This window comes from Emys orbicularis, chromosome 9 (genome assembly GCF_028017835.1).
Source record: "Emys orbicularis isolate rEmyOrb1 chromosome 9, rEmyOrb1.hap1, whole genome shotgun sequence".
NCBI lineage: Eukaryota > Metazoa > Chordata > Testudines > Emydidae > Emys > Emys orbicularis.
The window spans coordinates 107,459,557-107,480,286 of record NC_088691.1 but is presented as its reverse complement, the minus strand read 5'-3'; the positions used below and the strand labels follow the sequence as shown (position 1 = coordinate 107,480,286).

Sequence of the window (20,730 nt, the reverse complement as noted above, 5' to 3'; positions counted from 1 at the left end):
AGATCATAAGAACATAAGAATGGCCATACTGGGTCAGAAAAAAGGTCCATCTAGCCTATTATCCTGTCTTCCGACAGCAGCCAATGCCAGGTGCCCCAGAGGGAATTAACAGAACAGGTAATCATCAAGTGATCCATCCCCTGTCACCCATTCCCAGCTTCTGGCAAACAGAGGCTAGGGACACCATCCCTGCCCATCCTGGCTAATAGCCATTGATGGACCTATCCTCCATGAACTTATCTTGTTCTTTTTAGAACCCTGTTATAGTCTTGGCTTCAAAACATCCTCTGGAAAGGAGTTCCACAGATTGACTGTGTGCATTGTGTGAAAAAAAATACTTCCTTTTGTTTGTTTTAAACCTGCTGCCTATTAATTTCACATGGTGACCCCTAGCTCTTGTGTTATGAGAGGGAGTAAATAACACTTCCTTATTTACTTTCTCCACACCAGTCATGATTATATAGATCTCTATCATATCCCCCATTAGTCGTCTCTTTTCCATGCTGAAAAGTCCCAGTCTTATTAATCTCTCCTCATATGGTAGCCATTCCCTACCCCTAATCATTTGTGTTGCCCTTTTCTGAACCTTTTCCAATTCCAATACATCTTTTTTGAGATGAGGCAACCACATCTGCACTCAGTATTAGAGATGTGGGCATCCCACGAATTTATATAGAGGCAATAAGATATTTTCTACCTTTTTATCGATCCCTTTCTTAATGATTCCCAATATCCTTTTCACTTTTTTGACTGCCGCTGCTCATTGAGTGGATGTTTTCAGACAACTGAGGTTAGATGTTGATAGATATTTGGCTGTGTGTGTGTGTTCCCTCTTTGTGCCGCCCCAGTCCCGCGCAGACAGCTGGCACGGCAGACCTCGAGCGAACCACTCAATGACCAGAAGATCCATTAAGGGACGAAGGCACCCAGCCATGTTTATTGTCGACAAATCATGGTATTAGTATCTCGCAGACTCTACCAGACCACTAATACATGTATGCCTGTAACAATGGACCAGCTCAGTGAATGGCGGGACTTTCCGTTCCTCGCTAAGACCAGACAAAGATACTTCCTCTGAGATACATCCTTATACCCCAATACAAACAAGTTAGTATTGTCCCTTTGACATAGTTAGTTACTACCCCCTGACATCACAAGTTATCACCCTAGTTATCACCCATCATCATGTTGGTTTGATCAAAGCATCCTGACCTTATCCTCCAGAAGGGATCAGTCAGGGGTGGAAGGCAGTTCTGCCTCCTTCACAACCTGACCCGGGGAGTCCAACTGGACCGGTCTCAACGGTCCCCCTTGCAGGGCCGAAGTCAACGGTGCAGGCTCCGAGAATTTCGGCGCTGGGGGCTCCTCCATGGGATGCACCCCATGCACCTGACTGGCTCTGAAGGGGTGGGTCCTGAAGTCGGGGAACTCCTTCCTTGTTTCCAGTGCCGCTTCTGTGCTGGTGAGTCGGATCAGTGCCGAGCCGGTCCCGCCATCTTCTGTGCCGGGGAGCGACGGTGCTGCAGGTCTCGACTAGACTCCTTCCGCGGTGCCGCTTCGGCCACTGCCGCGGGGGCACTGCACACTGATGAACTCGGCACCGGGTCCTGCCGCGCTGATGCAGGTTGTGGTCTAAGTGCCGCCTCCATAAGGAGCTGCTCCAATCTAAAGTCCCGCTCCTTCTTGGTTCAGGGACAAAAGCCCTTAGAAATCCTGCACTTCTCTAACTGATGTACTTGCCCCAGACACTTTAAACAAGCGTCATGAGGGTCGCCTGTTGGCATGGACTTATTACAGGACTTGCAGGGCTTGCATCCCTGGGACTTAGGCATGTAAGTCCCCAAAGGAGAATGCAGTCAGGGTGGAGGGTAAACTCCCGAGCCCAACACCTAACTAACTAGAACTACAATCACTGAGAACTAACTATAGAATACAAACAGTCCGAATCAAAACTAGGGAAACGTGGAGACCTTGCAAAGCATGATGCCACAGTTCCAATGACCGTCACTGGCGGTAAGAAGGAACTGACGAGGTGCCGGGTCGGCAGGGTCATATATTGAGCGCCATGGAGGTGCCACTCCAGGGGGCTCCACAGCTGATCCGATGGGTGCTGCTAGGGAAAACTTTCCGACTGTGCACATGGCATACGCACACATAATTGGAATCAACATGAACAATCACTCGATGAGAATTACTTCTCATGTCTTGCTTACAACACTCCTCCTAATACATCCCAGAATGATGTTCACTTTTTTTGCAACAGCGTTACACTGTTGACTCCTATTTAGCTTGTGGTTTACTATGACCCCCAGATCCCTTTCCACAGTGCTCCTTCCTAGGCAGTCATTTCCCATTTGTATGTGTGCAACTGATTGTTCCCTCCTAAGTGGAGTACTTTGCATTTGTCCTTCTTGAATTTCATCTTATTTACTTCAGACCATGTCTCCGGTTCATTTTGAATTTTAATCCTATCCTCCAAAGCACTTATAGACTCATAGACTTTAAGGTCAGAAGGGACCATTATGATCATCTAGTCTGACCTCCCGCATGATGCAGGCCACAAAATCTGACCCACCCACTCCTGGAATAATTCTCTCCCTTGACTCAGCTGTTGAAGTCCCCAAATCATGATTTAAAGACTTTAAGTCGCAGAGAATCCTCCAGCAAGCGACCCCTGCCCCATGCTGCGGAGGAAGGCGAAAAACCTCCAGGGCCTCTGCCAATCTACTCTGGAGGAAAATTCCTTCCCGACCCCAAATATGGCGATCAGCAGAACCCCGAGCATGCGGGCAAGATTCTCCAGCCAGACCCACATTGACCATTGATACTAATTACCAGCGATGGCAGTTATTGACTTATTGACTAAAATCACGTTATCCCATCAAACCATCCCCTCCATAAAATTATCAAGCTTAATCTTAAAGCCAGAGAGGTCTTTCGCCCCCACCGTTTCCCTCGGAAGGCTATTCCAGAACCTCTGACGGTTAGAAACCGTCGTCTAATTTCAAGCCTAAACTTCCCGACGGCCAGTTTATATCCATTTGTTCTCGTGTCCACATTAGTACTAAGCTGAAATAATTCCTCTCCCTCCCTTGTATTTATCCCTCTGATATATTTAAAGAGAGCAATCATATCCCCCCTCAGCCTCCTTTTGGTTAGGGTAAACAAACCGAGCTCCTCGAGTCTCCTTTCATACGACAGGTTTTCCATTCCTCTGATCATCCTAGTGGCCCTTCTCTGTACCCGTTCCAGTTTGAGTTCATCCTTTTTAAACATGGGAGACCAGAACTGCACACAGTACTCCAAATGAGGTCTCACCAGCGCCTTGTATAACGGAAGCAGCACCTCCTTATCCCTACTAGAAATACCTCGCCTAATGCATCCCAAGACCGCATTAGCTTTTTTCACGGCCACGTCACATTGCCGACTCATAGTCATCCTGCGATCAACCAGGACTCCGAGGTCCTTCTCCTCTTCCATCACTTCCAACCGATGCGTCCCCAGTTTATAACTAAAATTCTTGTTAGTCATCCCTAAATGCATCACCTTACACTTCTCACTATTAAATTTCATCCTATTACTATTACTCCAGTTTACCAGGTCATTCAAGTCTCCCTGCAGGATATCCCGATCCTTCTCCGAATTGGCAATACCTCCCAACTTTGTGTCATCCGCAAACTTTATCAGCCCACTTCTACATTCGGTTCCGAGGTCAGTAATAAATAGGTTAAATAAAATCGGACCCAAAACCGAACCTTGAGGAACTCCACTGGTAACCTCCCTCCAACCTGACAGTTCACCTTTCAGTACGACCCGCTGCAGTCTCCCCTTTAACCAGTTCTTTATCCACCTCTGGATTTTCATATCGATCCCCATCTTTTCCAATTTAACCAATAATTCCTCATGCGGTACCATATCAAACGCTTTACTGAAATCGAGGTATATTAGATCCACCGCATTTCCTTTATCTAAAAAATCTGTTACTTTCTCAAAGAAGGAGATCAGGTTGGTTTGGCACGATCTGCCTTTCGTAAAACCATGTTGTAATTTGTCCCAATTGCCATTGACCTCAAGGTCCTTAACCACTTTCTCCTTCAAAATTTTTTCCAAGACCTTGCATATTACAGATGTTAAACTAACAGGCCTGTAGTTACCCGGGTCACTTTTTTTCCCCTTCTTGAAAATAGGAACCACATTAGCTATTCTCCAGTCCAACGGTACCACCCCCCGAGTTTACAGATTCATTAAAAATTATCGCTAACGGGCTTGCAATTTCTCGCGCCAGTTCCTTTAATATTCTCGGATGAAGATCATCCGGTCCGCCCGATTTAGTCCCGTTAAGCTGTTCGAGTTTGGCTTCTACCTCGGGTACTGTAATGTCAACCCCCCCTCCTTTATTCCCCTCCGTTACGTTGCCTCTATTCTTAAACCCTTCATTAGCCTCATTAAAGACCGATGCAAAATATTCGTTTAGACATTGTGCCATGCCTAGATTATCCTTAATCTCCACTCCATCTACAGTCTTCAGCGGTCCCACTTCTTCTTTCTTTGTTTTCTTCCTATTTACATGGCTATAAAACCTCTTACTATTGGTTTTAATTCCCCTCGCAAGGTCCAACTCTACACGGCTTTTGGCCTTTCTCACTCCTTCTCTACATGCTCTGACCTCAATAAGGTAGGTTTCTTTGCTGATCCCTCCCCTCTTCCACTCTTTGTACGCTTTCTGTTTTTTCTTAATCACCCCTCTGAGACGCTCGTTCATCCAGCTCGGTCTAAATCTCCTGCCTACGATCCGTTTTCCCTTTCTCGGGATACAGGCCTCCGACAGCTCCTGTAACTTCAACTTGAAATAATCCCAGGCGCCTTCCGCCTTTAGATCCATAAATATGTTAGTCCAATCCACTTCCCTAATTAGTCGTCTTAATTTATTAAAGTTAGCCCTTTTGAAATCGTAAACCCTAGTCTCCGATTTAATTCTGTTAATCCTTCCATTTAGTTTAAACCGAATTAGCTCATGATCACTCGAGCCAAGGTTGTCTCCTACAACCATTTCCTCAACGAGGTCCTCACTACTCACCAAAACCAAATCTAAAATGGTATCACCCCTCGTCGGTTCAGTAACTACTTGATGAAGGAATTCATCAGCTATCACGTCTAGGAAAATCTGAGCCCTATTATTGTTACTAGCAACCCCTCCCAGCTTAGTATCGTCCGCAAACTTTATAAGTGTACTCTCTATGCCATTATCTAAATCACTGATGAAGATATTGAACAGAACTGGACCCAGAACTGATCCCTGTGGGACCCCATTCTTTATGTCCTTCCAAAATGACCGTGAACCACTGATAACTAATCTCTGGGAATGGTTTTCCAACCAGTTTTGCACCCAGCTTATAGTAGCTCCATCTAGGTTGCATTTCCCAAGTTCGTTTATGAGAGGTCATGTGAGACAGTATCAAAAGCTTTACTGAAGGCAAGATATACCAAGTCTACCACTTCCCCCCCATCCAGAAGGCTTGTTACCCTGTCAAAGAAAGCTATCAGGTTGGTTTGACACAATTTGTTCTTGACAAATCCACGCTGTTACCTATCACTAAGAGAAGGTTGCTCACCTTGTGCAGTAACTGAAGTTCTTCGAGATGGTTGTCCCTCTGGGTGCTCCACTTTAGGTGTCATGGCACCCTGCACTTGTAATCTGAGATTTGTAGTAGCAGTGCCCCGGTTGGCCGCTCTGAGCAGCTACTTAGCACGTGCAGCCAACCGTCCCTCGGTTCCTTCTCTACCCCAGAGAGTCAGCGTGAAACTCCAAAGTACAGAGGAGGAGGGAGGGTAGTGGAGCACCCACAGCGACAACCATCTCGAAGAACTTCAGTTACTGCACAAGGTGAATAACCTTCTCTTAGTGATAGGTAACAGCGTGGATTTTCAAGAACAAATTGTGTCAATAACCTTCTCTTTTTTTCCAAAGGAGTGTCCCTGTGGGTGCTCCACTTTAGGTGACTATAGAGCAGTATCCCTTGATGGAAGAGGGGCTTCGAAGTATCTTTGTTGATGGCAGATAGCACGGAGAGTCCGAACTGAGTGTTGGCAGAGGAATGTTGTTCCAGGGCATAGTGTTTGGTAAATGTGGGGGCTGAGGCCCAGGTAGCTGCCCTGCAAATATCTACGATGGGTACATTATTGAGAAATGCTAGTGATGTGGATAGCGCTCTAGTGGAGTGTGTACGAATCAGAGCTGGAGCTGGGGAAGGAAGTGTTCACATGCTTTTCAGACTGCTCGGAGCTCTAGAATGTTTATGTGTTTCTGCTGGGGACCAGCGTCCCTGGATGGTGGTGTTGTCCAGATGGGCTCCCCATCTCCCGAGGGAAGTATCTGTGGTAACTGTTCTAGTGGGAGCTTTTTGTTGAAATGGGACCCCCAAGCAGATGTTTTGCGGTTGCATCCACCATTTGGGGGAGTCCTTCACTCTGCAGGGCATAGAGAGCCATTTGTGGAGGGAATGCTTGTGTGGTATATAGCAGGTGCGGAGCCAGGCCTGTAGGCATCTCATGTGCAGTCTGGCATGTTTGACTACATAAGTTGTAACAGCCATATGGCCAAGGAGTTGTAGGCAGGCCCTGGCGGATGTTTGCGGGCTGTCTGTGATCACTGTTATCAGCCTGGTTAGGTTGAGGAATCGCTATTGGGGTAATCTCGCTTGTGCTGAGAGGCAGTCGAGATAGGCCCTTATAAACTCTAGTTGCTGGATAGGGACCAAAGTGGACTTTTGGATATTTATTTGAAACCCTAGCTGGTGAAGAGGGTTATATTGGTTTGTGTAGCTTTTACTGCTGTCTGCTGAGTTGATGCTCTTATGAGGCAGTCGTCCAAATATGGGAAGATCATTGCCCCTAGCCTGCGGAGGTGAGCTGTGGCGACGGCTCAGACTTTGGAGAATACCCTTGTGGCAGTCGACAAGCCGAAGGGTGGTACTTTGTATTAGTAATGTTGATAGCCTACTGTGAAGTGCAGAAATAGCCTGTGTGCTGGATGAATAGCGATGTGAAAGTAGGCGTCCTGTAGGTCGAGAGATGAGAGCCAATCTCCTTTCTATAATGCCAGAATTATGGTTGCCAGAGTAACCATTTTGAAGCCCTGCATCCTTATAAACTTGTTGAGGTTCCGTAAGTCCAGAATTGGTCTCCACCCACCGTTCTTTTTCTGTGTGAGAAAATACTGGGAATAAAACCCTCTTCCCCTGTGTTGGAGTGGTACTATTTCCACAGCTCCTAGTTGCAGGGGATGGTTTATTTCCTGCTGCAACAAGGTGTCGTGAGGGGGTCCCTGAAGAGGGACAGGGAAGGTGGGTGGGTAGGGGGGTAGAGATAAATGGGATAAAGTAACCTTTCTGGACAATTTCCAGCACCCATTTGTCTCTAGTGATGTTGTTCCAGACAGGGTAGTGTGGTAGCAGGCAGTCTCCAAAGAGACTAGAGGTCATCCGATAATCTGACATGGGAGAAGATAAAGGTCTTGAGCCCTCGACCAACACTTCAAAACGATTGAAGGGATGTTGAAGGTTGAGATGTGGCAGGTTGATCCTGGTTCTGCCTGCACCTGCTTGCAGCGTTCATCATATTGTCTCTGGGGTTGGGAGTACGGGGTGGGACGGAATCTTTGGGTGTAAAATCTGCCCTGTTTTTTCTTGTTTGGGGAGACGTAAATACCTATGGTCTTCAAGGTGGTTCTCGAGTCCTTTGAGGTATGCAGACATGCATCTGTGCTAGTTTTTGTCCCTCAAAGGGCAGGTCCTTAACTGTGGCTTGTACTTCCCTAGGAAATCCAGAGAGGAGGAGCCATGATGCTCGACGCATGAGCATGGATGTGGCAATAGACCGAGCTGCCCTGTCAGCGGAATCAAGGGAGGCCTGCAGGGCTGTTTTGGCAATTAAGGAGCCCTCTGCAATGTTAGCTTTGTATTACCCCTTTGACTCCTGCAGCATTTGTTCAATAAAATATGTCATTTTATTAAACAAGTTGTAAGTATATTTTGCCAACAGAGCAGAGTAACTTGCTATGCAAAATTGCAGTGAGGCCGAGGAATAGGCTTTGCGTCCAAAGAGGTCAAGCTTTTTGCAGTGTTTGTCATAAGGGGTGATTTTTGACTGGTGCTGTTTTCCCGTTTGGTTTACTGCCTCTACAACCAGTGAATTGGGAGCTGGGTGAGCAAATAAGAACTCAGCCCTTTTCGCTGGTACACAATATTTTCTGTCCTAGCGTTTACAAGAGGGTGGGACAGTGGCAGGTGTCTCCCATATTATCTTTGCAGGATCCATTATAGAGTGTTGATGGGAGGAGCTATCTTTGCTGATGGGAATGCCTGCTAGATGTCAGGAAATTTGTGCTGGGTCTCTGACACCTCTGCTAAAGAGATGTCCATGGATTCTGCAATTCTTTTAAATAAGTCCTGGAAGGACTTGAAGTTATTGACTGTGGTGGGAGGTGGTGGCATAATTGTTTTGTCTGGGGACGAGGACGAAATATGGGTGGGTGGCATTGTGTTGCCTTCATGAGCCTCTTCCGGCTCCGCTCCCTCTTCCTCCTGGGCCTCCGATGGCGGTGGGTTCGTGGGTGAAGAGGACAGAGTGGCCCTTGATGCTAGTGGGTTGGGGGGGTTAAGATTCTGGGCTCTGTAGATTGCCGATGGGTCTCAGTATGGCCAATTGGGTGGCATAACAACAGGCGGTGGCATCCATGGTTGTGCCTGCCAGCTTTACCCTTGCATACATGGTTGTTGGTGAGAGGATCCTGGTTTCAGGGAGGAATGACAAGGGATATAAAGAGCTGAATCATCCTCTTCATAGTCATCACTAGATAATGGAGGTGCATAGCCACTAGAAGTGCCTATTTGGCTCGGTCCTGGTCTGACTGGGGTACTGTCAGTACCGAAGAGAGGGGTTCACGGCGTGGAGGAGTTTGCTAGGTCTGCCTGTCTGGTAAAGGGTAGCGGTATCGAGAAGCTCAGTGTTGTGGATGGCAGCGTAGTATGCTCTGACAGTGCCGAGGTCTTGTTAGGCTGTGTATATGTAGCAGGTGGCGCCATTACATTAGCCGTTCTTTGGCACTGTTGGTGCTGAGCTAGGGAGCTTAGCTTTGGCTCGTGCACCTGAGTAAAAGTCTAGCCACATCGGTGTCTTGGCTCCTCGGGATGTCTCAGTACTGGATGTTCCCAGTGTCTCTCAGTCCAAGGTTCTCAATGCCATCGGTACCAGGGCAGATTTCTTGCCAAGAGACTGCTTCTTTTTAGGGAGATCTCTCTGTGGCAATGACTGCGACCGATGTTTGGTCATCTTCTTAGGTGCAGGGTCCTTAGACACGGTTTGTGTTGAGCCCCTGTCTGCAGCTGCTGCTGGGAACCGTTGGCCAGGAGGAGTCCTGGACTCTGGGTCGGAGGCCGGCCTGAGAGATTTCTCCATCATTAATCATTTTAGTTGGAGGTCCTGGGCTTTCAGTGTCCCGGCAGATAACTTCTGTGGTATATGGGTTTACCCAAGACAGTGGATGCACAGAGCGTGACCATCCAATACAGGAATTGATAGCTTGCTAGTCAGGCAACATTTAAAGCTGGAGGAACCAGACATGCCTGAGGAGGTTCAGGTATATAGAGAACGGTCGTAGTTCAGTCACCGTTGGCGGAGACCCACTGGTGGCGGGAGGGGAAGCAAACAAAATAAAGTTTTGGGAGTTTTTTAAGTGGGAATAAGGATGGGAAAACGGAAAAAAATGACAAAAAGGATAAATAAAGATGGGAATATAAGCAATTTACTAAATAGACGGGGGCGCTGCTGTTGCTCCAACTCAAGGCAAAGGCGGTAGAGAAGGAACTGAGGGATGGTTGGCTGCGCATGCTAAGTAGCCGCTCAGAGCAGCGTGAGACGGCTGCCGCACATGCACAGCCAACCGGGGCACTACTACTACAAATCTCCAATTACAAGCGCAGGGCGCCAAGAGCACCCACAGGGACACTCCTCGAAGAAGGCTAAAATTTTGTCATGGTTATTTTTAGTAAAAGTCATGGACAAGTCACGGGCAATAAACAAAAATTCACAGAAGCCGTGACCTGTCTGTGACTTTTGCTGCTGCAGCTCCATGGTTTTCCCCACCACCATTTAGGCTGGGAACTGCGGGGTTCCCCCTCTGCCCAGGGCAGCTGGAAGATGCAGCGCCCTCCCCCCCCCCCGCCACCTATGGCAGCTGGGAGCTGCAGGGTGACCATATTTCCCAAAGAGAAAATGGGACACCTGAGCGACTCACCCGAAGTGTCCCCCTCTCCCCTTGCGAGGCTGTCGCCTGTTGCTGGAACCCTGAGGAGGGTCCCCTCAGGAGTCTGTCACCTGTCCCTGGTACTTTGCAGGAGGCACCCTGTCGCTTGTCGCTGCTGTCACCTGTCACTGGAAACCTGCCAGGGCCCCACTGGCTGTCAGCTCCAGAGTCCTGCAGCCCCTGGGGCTGAAGCAGAGAATGTCATGGAGGTCTCTGGAAATCATGGATTTCATTACTTCCATGACCTCCGTGACAAACATAGCCTTACTTACCACCTTATTATCTTCTAGATGTTTGCAAATTGATTGCTTAATTATTTGCTCCATTATCTTTCTGGGTACAGAAGTTAAGCTGACTGGTCTGTAATTCCCCGGGTTGTCTTTATTTCCCTTTTTAGAGACTGGCACTATATTTGCCCTTTGCCAAAACGGGAGGTACGGGGGCAGTGCCTGCAGGTGGAGGCAGTGCGCAGAGCTGCCCGGCCACGCCTCTGCCTAGCAGCTGAGCAAGGGGGATGTCGCTGTTTCCAGGGAGCCCCACCAGGTAAGTGCTGCCCAGAACCCACCTCACCCCGTCCGGTGCCCCAACTCCCTGCGCCCTCCCACAAGCAAACTCTGCTGCTGCGGGGGGGAGCGGGGACCCAAGATTCCCCCAGCAGCAGCCATTGCGCCTGGTGCAGGGGCTGCCTGAGCTGCCCCTGAGCCAGGTGCACTGGCCGCTGCCGAAGTCATGGAGGTCCCAGAAAGTCACAGAATCCGTGACTTCCATGACCTCCATGACAAACTCGCGGACTTATTTATTACCAGTACCATCAATGATACAAACAGTAACCAGTTTGCTGGTTAATTGTGATCCTTCTGCTGGGCTTGCAATAGCAGAACAAATCACATTATGTCATATAACTTTTTTCTTTAGTTTTTAACAACACAGCAAAAGAAGAAAAATCATTTTGCTGAACATTGCCAGAGAGATAGTCCTTGAGACTGCATCTTATTTATCCATAAAACATGGTGGTAGCAGTGGAAGTTTTCTCATACTATTCCACCAGGGTGCCTCAAGCCTTATGGAAGGAACACCACCTTTAAGGTTCAGAAGTAGTTCAACTTTCAAGTTTTTCTAATACTTAGTCTTTCTGCTGAGACTGCAGGGAAGGGTGCCAATTTTTATGTGAACACCTGTCCACTAGAAATTAGATAAACCACAACACAGCAGATGGTAATAACTTTCAATCACTATTAACCTGGGCCAGATTTAAACTGATAACCTAGATATAAAAATCTTCACACCTGTTACAAATAACTTGAACCATCTAACCCTCTTTTTCTTAGTTTGTTTTACACGGCTTTTTACACTATAGAAACTATTCCCACCATATTCTTAACAGTTTAACACCTAACACTGTTCCTTTAAAGTCAAATATGACATGATTATGAAGTCATCATCCACAAATAAAGATTTAAACGTGTTCTGAAAATAATACATTCATGATTTGAAAAAGATAGTTGTATTGAAAGTCAGGAAGTCCCAGTCATAGAAAAAAGAGAGGGCACCAGATGGTGGAAAATTTGCATGTTTGGCATACAGAAATACAGACCCTCTTTCGCCCTAATTACCCCATTGCTGGCTGTGACCAAATGACACTGTTCACACATTCAAGATAGAAATTCAAGCCCTTATTTCAGGTTTGCCGCTTCACATTCACTTGGCCACCTACCACAGCTTACTTCCTTCTGTTGAAATTATACAATCTGACTGATGAAGATCCAGAAAGAGTGTTGGTTTTATAGGCCTGAAAATAATGTGGTAGGACTGGAGAAAAACTGTACTAGAGCTGTAATAACTGTATTATTGGTTATGTGTACATGATAGAGCAGATGAAGTATAATAGATCTAAAATCAACAGTGGCTTTTTTGACGGGCATGGGAAAGAGGGAGTGTGGGGATATGAGAGAGAGAATCCTAGTTTTTCTAGCCCTTCCATACTTGTTAGTTCTTCTAATACTTATTCTTCTGACTCTTTCACAAAATACACTATGAAAATGTAAGCAATACCTTAGAGACAAAATACTAGCTTAATAAAATAAAATGTAAAGAGGAGTGAGCCACGTCATCACACTGCACTGACAGAAACAATGGCTTAGTTCTCAATTTTACTCTTTTGCTTCCTAATTCAGAAAAGACTGACAATGTACTAAAGAGTAGCACTGACAACAGTGACAGACTGAGGCTGGAACACTGGCATGGACTCTGTCTCTGCATGGGTCATCTGAAGCTATCCAGCTCAGCACAGTGCACTACTGGTAACAATTAACTATAATATTGGCTAGTGGTGAAGATGCAGCAAGGATAGGAAACAGGCTTGATGGGAGAAGTGGTTAGCTGCCAACACATCTTACCCAGGAAAAATGGGGGAGCAGTGTTGGCCCACATCCATGTCTCTCTGCAGCAACAACTCCATTCGCCTAATTCAGGATGTAGTATGCATGGCAAATGAAAAGCATGAGAACCCGCACTCCATTTAAGATGCTTCCATTTCAGCCTTAGCCAGGTGTGTGGCTTATATTTAGTCTTGGTGGAATATGAGAACTTAGCTAGCCAGTGAGGGAAATAAACCAATAGCGATCACAGGTATCTAGAAAAAAGCCCAACAGCCTCAGCACCAGAACTCTCCACCAGTAGCTTGCAAGGTGTCCCTTCAGTGGTAGTCTGAACTCAAGCTCCGAATTCATATTTCTATGGAAAGATAGTGGCATTCCTGCTGGGATTCTTAAAAGGAAGTGTATTAAAATAAAGGAAATTAGAGTCTGTAGAACACACTCCTTCCACCCTTAAAAAACCACAAATTAAAGACCACATAAGTAGAATGGCAAGCCAGGCCATTCTACTTTCCAGATTCCTTACTGTACATATAATTATTTCCTCTACTGAACCTCTGCTCCTGTCAGAAAAACCATTACATCATTAGAATACTGAAAGGACTGGATAGTTATCTACTTATTCAAAACATTACAGTATTTATATATTTGATTTCTCCACTGAGTAGAAAAAAGTTTACTCTGATTAGCTGATCAGCTCTAATCCTAGTAGTATATGAATAATTTAATATTTAATTATTATTTCTATTGGGACCAGAGACTGAGTAGAAGATAAAGTTGCAGACAATACAATAAGAAATTCAGAAAGTAGCTCAGCTTAGTCTCCTGTTTTGCCTGCCATCTCATCTGCTTTGAGCAGGGGGTTGGACTAGATGACCTCCTGAGGTCCCTTCCATCCCTGATATTCTATTATTCTAGGATCTCATCTCATCTTTTTCTTAGAATAATAACAGGAGTACTTGTGGCACCTTAGAGACTAACAAATTTATTAGAGCATAAGCTTTCGTGGGCTACAACCCACTTCTTCGGATGCATATCCGAAGAAGTGGGTTGTAGCCCACGAAAGCTTATGCTCTAATAAATTTGTTAGTCTCTAAGGTGCCACAAGTACTCCTGTTATTTTTGCGGATACAGACTAACACGGCTGCTACTCTGAAACCTGTTCTTAGAATAATGTCGCCTATCTAGTCCTTAGTATTTCATAGTAACTTAACTGATTTATAGTTAAGTTGATTGAAAGCCACATGTTTTTCAAAGCCCAGAAATATTATTCAATTATAGGTATTTTTCCCTTTTTCTATTTTTGTCAGAATTAGAAGTTCCCACTTTACTTCAAATTTACTTCTAATGGTGTAAATTTTCCATTAGACTGCAGTATCACTTAATATGTTGAGAACTTTTTAGAAGTTATTGTCAGAGTATTTAATTCTACATGTAACTTGCACTGAAACAATTGATTATGCAAACTCTGTAGGGTCACTCCCACATCCAACAATCTTCAAACATTTCTTACACACTTCTATAGTGCTGCATATGATTTTAAACACAATGATCATTTTGTGATACTAAATTTTATTTCCAATGAATTTACTTCCATGATACATCCTTAACCTTAATCTTGAATCGTCTAAAGGATACCTCAGAAAGGGCACTCTCATAGAGTTACAAAATAACAGATTTTAAAAAGAAAGGTGTTCCTACATTTACAACTTTAAGCACAAACTGCTGTACTTCCTTTACACTGTATATGGATTAATAATTTATTCACTTTATAATTCATGGAACAAACCTGACTGCAACAATGGGAAAATGTTATTTAAAAGAACAGCTATAAAAATAAATAAAAAAATGTGAAAAAAAGACAATAAAAACCTGCGATGTAGAGGATGGGATGACAGTGGTCTCAGCAGGGACTGGCGGGACAGGGATCACAGGGAGAATGGGAGAAGAGGGAGGAACAGCTTCTGTTGGCTAAAAATCATCAATAAAAAAGGTCAAGAAAGTGATACAAAGTAGAAAAACACAAACAAGACAAATTGAGGAGACAGTCATATTTAAATGAATTTAGATGTTAAAAACATTTAACAATAAAAGGTGATATCTTTAAACAATAGACTCTTAAGTACATAAAGATGTTATCTTACAATACATAGTGCATTCCACTATACAGTACCTACAAACACAGGGCTCCAAACTGAGTGCTCACAACATCTATTGTCATCAGGGCCGACTCTAGGTTTTTTGCTGCCCCAAGCAAAAAAAATTTTGGCTCCCCCCCCCACACACACTGCACCCTCCTGCCGCCCCAGCCCTGGGTCACTGGTAACTCGCTCCCAGGGCGGGTCATTCAGCAGGAATTTTGGATGTGCACAGAACACAGACAGGATTGGTTCCCATATGGTTACAGAACTGCAGTAAAGTGGAACAATTTTCAGCTTGTGTGATTGAAGGCTATCTGGATGCATATTATAAGACTGTCCTACATAAATGAGGAAAAGTTGAGGTGCCTTTATTATTCTTTTGTTCCATTCTTTGTTTCTATGGGGAATTTGCCAATGCAATATCACTGTCTTCCTTTTAAACAAATAAAACTAAAACTTAAAAATAATAATAATAAATAATAAAAAAAAAAGCAATGGCTGTTGAAAATAGCAATTCCAGTCCTAATAACCACTGGGAAGCATTTCTTGCTCAATTTATTCTACTTTTTCCTACAGCAAGTTACAGTGGATCAGTATATTTGATTTGAGAGAAATGAAGTAACAGCTGCCCAAATTGAGCTTGAGCACTCCTGAATTTTGAGGGTGTTCAAATCTGGAAGGCAGGTGCTGGATTCCCTTTCTGAATATTAGCTAAAACTGGAAAAGAAAAGTCAATTTCTGCTTCCATGGCTCAGAAGTGTAAATCCTCCTACGTGCCTGGTACTGTATCTAAAGCTGCCCAGTCTAGTAGAGCCTCCCCTCCCTTACTTTTCATTTTAAATTCTAGTGGGATCCACGTACCTGGCTTGCTAGGCTTCAGATAGAGAGGTGTAATGTCCATTTAGTCCACCCAATTCTTTCTTTGGGGGAGAGCCCAGGGCTGGGGTGGCAGGAGGTGCGGGGGGGGGGGGGGGAAGAGCCCAGGCTGGGGCAGCAGGAGGTGCAGGTGGGGGCCAGAGCTGGGGCAGCAGGGAGTGCGGGTGCGGGGGGGGGGGAGAAGAGCCCAGGGCTGGGGTGGCAGGAGATGCGGGTGGGGGAAGAGCCCAGGGCTGGGGTGGCAGGAGGTGCAGGTGGGGGCCAGAGCTGGGGCGGCAGGGAGTGCGGGTGCAGGGGGGGGGAGAAGAGCCCAAGGCTGGGGCGGCAGGAGATGCGGGTGGAGGAAGAGCCCAGGTCTGGGGCGGCAGGAGATACGGGTGGAGGAAGAGCCCAGGGCTGGGGCAGCAGGAGGTGCGGGTGGGGGGAGAGCCCAGGGCTGGGGCGGCAGGGGGTGCGGGTGGGGGGAGAGCCCAGGGCTGGGGCGGCAGGGGGTGTGGGTGGTGGCCAGGGCTGGGGAGGCAGGGGGTGCGGGTGGGGGGAGAGCCCAGGGCTGGGGCAGCAGGGGGGTGCAGGTGGGGGCCAGAGCTGGGGCAGCAGGGGGTGTGGGCGAGGGAGAGTCCAGGGCTGGGGCAACACAGGGGTGCAGGGGGAGCCCAGGGCTGAGGTGGGGGGCGGCAAAAAACCTAGAGCTGGCTCTGTCCCTACCATTTACAGCAAGCTGCAGCATGAGGTTTCAGTTCTACACTCCTTCCCCCTCCCTTTCCTGTTAATTGCGGCCGAGGAAATGCTGGGAAATTTAGTTCTTTCCCTGCTCCAGGGCTGGCTCTATAGGCAGGGAGCTAACCAAGGAACTACAGCTCCCAGGGCTCCCTGTTGGTTCTCAGCTCTCATGCTGGATTTCTTGCGCCCCTGCAAATTTGCCGCCCCAAGCACCTGCTTGCTTTGCTGGTGCCTAGAGCCGGCCCTGATTGTCACTAACTTCCCAGGATCAGGAAGGGCCTGCTCGAAAGCCCACTGGAGTGAATGGAAAGACTTCAACTGACTTCAGTTGGCATTAGATCCACACCACGACACATCATATGTTATCTACAGCATAAAGGGTAACTGAAGTGAAACAACTGGCAAAGTGAACAACTAATGTAGTTTCTGGGTACTTCCGAAAGAAAAATAGTAAGGTCTGGAATACATGTTCTGCACTGATTTAATGAAACTGGAAGAAAAATTGACTTAGTTAAATTGGTGCAACTCCCTTGTGTGGATTCAGTTCTACCACTATAAAGTAGGGCTGTCAAGTGATTAAAAAAATTAATCATGATTAATCGTGCTATTAAACAATAATAGAATACCATTTATTTAAAACTTTAGATGTTTTCTACATTTTCAAATATATTGATTTCAATTATAACAGAATACAAAGTGTACAGTGCTCACTTTATATTTATTTTTATAACAATTATTTACACTGTAAAAAACAAAAAATAGTATGTTTCAATTCACCTAATACAAGTACTGTAGTGCAATCTCTAACATGAAAGTTGAACTTACAAATGTAGAATTATATACAAGAAAATAACTGCATTCAAAAATAAAACAATATAAAACTTTAGAGCCTACAAGTCCACTCAGTCCTACTTCAGCCAATCACTCAAACAAGTTTGATTACAATTTGCAGGAGATAATGCTGCCCATGTCTTGTTTACAATGTCATCAGAAAGTGAGAAGGGGCGTTCACATGACACTGTTGTAGCCAGTGTCGCAAGATATTTACGTGCCAGATGCGCTAAAGATTCATATGTCCCTTCATGCTTCAACCACCATTCCAGAGGACATGCTGATGATGAGTTCTGCTCGATAACGATCCAAAACAGAGCAGACTGACGCATGTACATTTTCATCATCTGAGTCAGATGCCAGAAGGTTGATTCTCTTTTTTGATGGTTCGGGTTCTGTAGTTTCCGTATTGGAGTGTTGCTCTTATAAGACTTCTGCAAGCATACTCCACACCACGTCCCTCTCAGATTTTGGATGGCACTTCAGATTCTTAAACCTTGTGTCGAGTGCTGTAGCTGTTTTTAGAAATCTCACATTGCTACCTTCTTTGTGCTTTATCAAAGCTGCTGTGAAAGTGTTCTTAAAACGAACATGTGCTGGGTCATCATCCGAGACTGCTATAATATGAACTATATGGCAAAATGCAGTTAAACAGAACAGGAAACATACAATTCCTCCCCCCCCCCCCCAAGGAATTCAGACACAAATTTAATTAACTCATTTTATTTTAACGAGCATCATCAGCATGGAAGCATGTCTTCTGAAATGGCAGCCGAAGCATGAAGGGACATACAAATGTTTAGCATATCTGGCATGTAAATACCTTGCAACGCTGACTACAAAAGTGCCATGTGAACGCCTGTTCTCACTTTCAGATGACATTGTAAATAAGTAGTAGTATCTCCCGTAAATGTAAACAAACTTGTTTGTCTTAGCGATTGGCTGAACAAGAAGTAGGACTGAGTGGACTTGTAGGCTCTAAAGTTTTACATTGTTTGTTTTTGAGTGCAGTTATGTAACAAAAAAAATCAACATCTACAGACTTTCGCGATAAAGAGATTACACTACAGTACTTGTATGAGGTGAATTTAAAAATACTATTTCTTTTATCATTTTTATAGTGCAAATATTTGTAATAAAAATAATATAAACTGAACACTGTACACTTTCTATTCTGTGTTGTAATAGAAATCAATATATTTGAAAATGCAGAAAAATATCCAAAAATATCTAATAAATTTCAGTTGGTATTCTACTGCTTAACAGTGCGACTGTGATTAATTTTTTGAGTTAATCGCGTGAGTTAACTGTGATTAATCGAACAGGCCTAGTATAAAGGTGTCTGTAATAAAAGAAAATATACATGTATAAACACCTTTATGTTGACAGAACTCTTGATGGGTTACTCAGGTTTAATTATATCAGTTTAGGAATTGATTTAATTAAATCAAAGGAACAACATTTGTAGATAAGTGCTAAGACAATTTAGGAACCCCATTCTGTGCTAAAATTTAATGGAGTTAAATAATTTTTAAAGGCACATAATTTAAAATACTGTTCTACCACCAAGCAGTAAATAATATGAACTACAGGCAACATCCATTAAAATACTGATCTGCATAATAGCAGAACAAAATTAAGACTTAGTGTATATCAAAACTTGATATTCCAACTAAATTTAAGCGCAAAAATACAACAAACAGCAAAAATTTTAAACCATTTAAAAGAATGATCAAATAGAACAAGAAGATTTCAAAATTATGCATGATATATTTTAAATACATTTCTGCACATTTATACTGTAAGAAAAGGCATTTCAGTAACACTTCAAATATTAAATTCTTTTAATATTAGAAAACAATGGTTTAACATTTTAAGGGATTACTAATAAATTTCTCTCTCAAAGGTATCAGAATATCCTTACAGCTTTAAATATACAGCCTCACAATTTTCTAAATATTACATTTTTAACTGTAGAAAGGAGATGCCTCTAGAAAGTTGATGGTACACAGATGTATCCAAAAGTAACAAAAGACAAATACATGTACAATATAACAGAACTCCAGTTATCAGCAGGTCTTAGAGAGACATATGTTACCATAGATAATGTTGATCTAGTTAACTAGCTTGAGAAGTTACATATACTGTAGCCTCATGTATACAAATCTCTGGTCAACTCTTCAACCAACCTCACTTGCATGTCATTTGACTCATTTTGGAATGCAAAGACAACAACCCTTTTTAACCCCAATTTGACCTATTTGTATTATACAGTAAGAGCTACACTAAAAGAACATTAAGGTTGCAAAATAAATCCTCAAAAGTTAGGAAATTACATAATTAAAACTGTCTCATTCATTTTTAATAGTTTTTTGTTTGTGATTTCCTAGGTTTTTAAAAATGCAAACTGAAAATTAAAATTCGATCCTGTGGCATTGTATTGACATCCAAATGGTTCATCAGCAGGGTTAGAGCCTTTAGATCTCTGCCACTTGAGCTAAAGGAGTAAACCAGTGGTTCTCAACCATTCCAGACTACTGTATCCATTTCAGGAGTCTGATTTGTCTTGCATACCCCATGTTTCACCTCACTTTAAAACTACTTGCTTACAAAATCAGACATAAAAATACAAAAGTTTCACAGCACACTCCGGCGGATCAAAGCAAGTTCGATATAACGCGATTGCACCTATAACGCGGTACGATTTTTTGGCTCCCGAGGACAGCGTTACATTATAATGTGATACTTGGGCCTGTTTTTCACTCGTGGCCCTTGTCTGAAACCTGAGTCCCAGAGCCCGGGGCTGAAGCATGTAACTTAGCTTTGTGGGGCCCCGGGCAACTGCCATGCTTGCCACTCCCTAATGCCGACCCTGCACTTGTGACCATCCTAAACCCGTCCTGTGACCCCCCCTGAGGGTTGCAACCTCCAGGTTCAGAAACTCTGATCTCGATTAGTTGAATACCCCCTGGAAGACCTCTGCGTACCCCCAGGGGTATGCGTACCCCTGGTTGAGAACCACTGGACTAAACGACAGCAGCAGTAGACTGTCATTCCCATGAAGATCTGTCGATTTGTTGTCCTTTCTCCCATCGGCTCCTAGGCTTCCCTTCCCTTCTCCAACGTCTCCCCCACTCTCTGACACTGGCCCCAGGTGTCCTTCCCCAGACTCCTACTCTCCTCTCCACCTTCAGTCTTGTTGCCCAGCCATTCCCAGCTTCTCATCCTGTCTTCCCAATACCCCACTCCCACCCACTGGCTGAGCTCCAGCACACCATCCCCCTGGATCCTTAGCCCAGTTTCCTTTCCAGGCCCTCTCTCTCTTTCAGTTTCTCTCTCTTCCCTCCCGTCCACCTTTTACAGCTAGTCTCAGTGTTCTCTTTGCCCCCCCACCCCCCCAGATCCAATCGGTCTTCCCACTGAAGTTACATGCTTACTCCAGTCAGCTTACAGCTGTTGCTCCTCCCACATAAAGTGCCAGCCC

General features: G+C 44.8%; 1 protein-coding gene across 3 annotated transcripts in view; it reads right to left on the bottom strand.

The window, feature by feature from the left end:
• DLG1 (discs large MAGUK scaffold protein 1) overlaps positions 1 to 20,730 on the bottom strand; it is a 390,639-nt gene that overhangs the window by 198,948 nt on the left and 170,961 nt on the right. For all 3 annotated transcript variants that reach the window (XM_065410859.1, XM_065410860.1, XM_065410861.1), the window contains exon 5: positions 14,551 to 14,649. In XM_065410859.1, the coding sequence (XP_065266931.1) occupies positions 14,551 to 14,649 (99 nt within the window). The remainder of the gene's footprint in view (positions 1 to 14,550; positions 14,650 to 20,730) is intronic.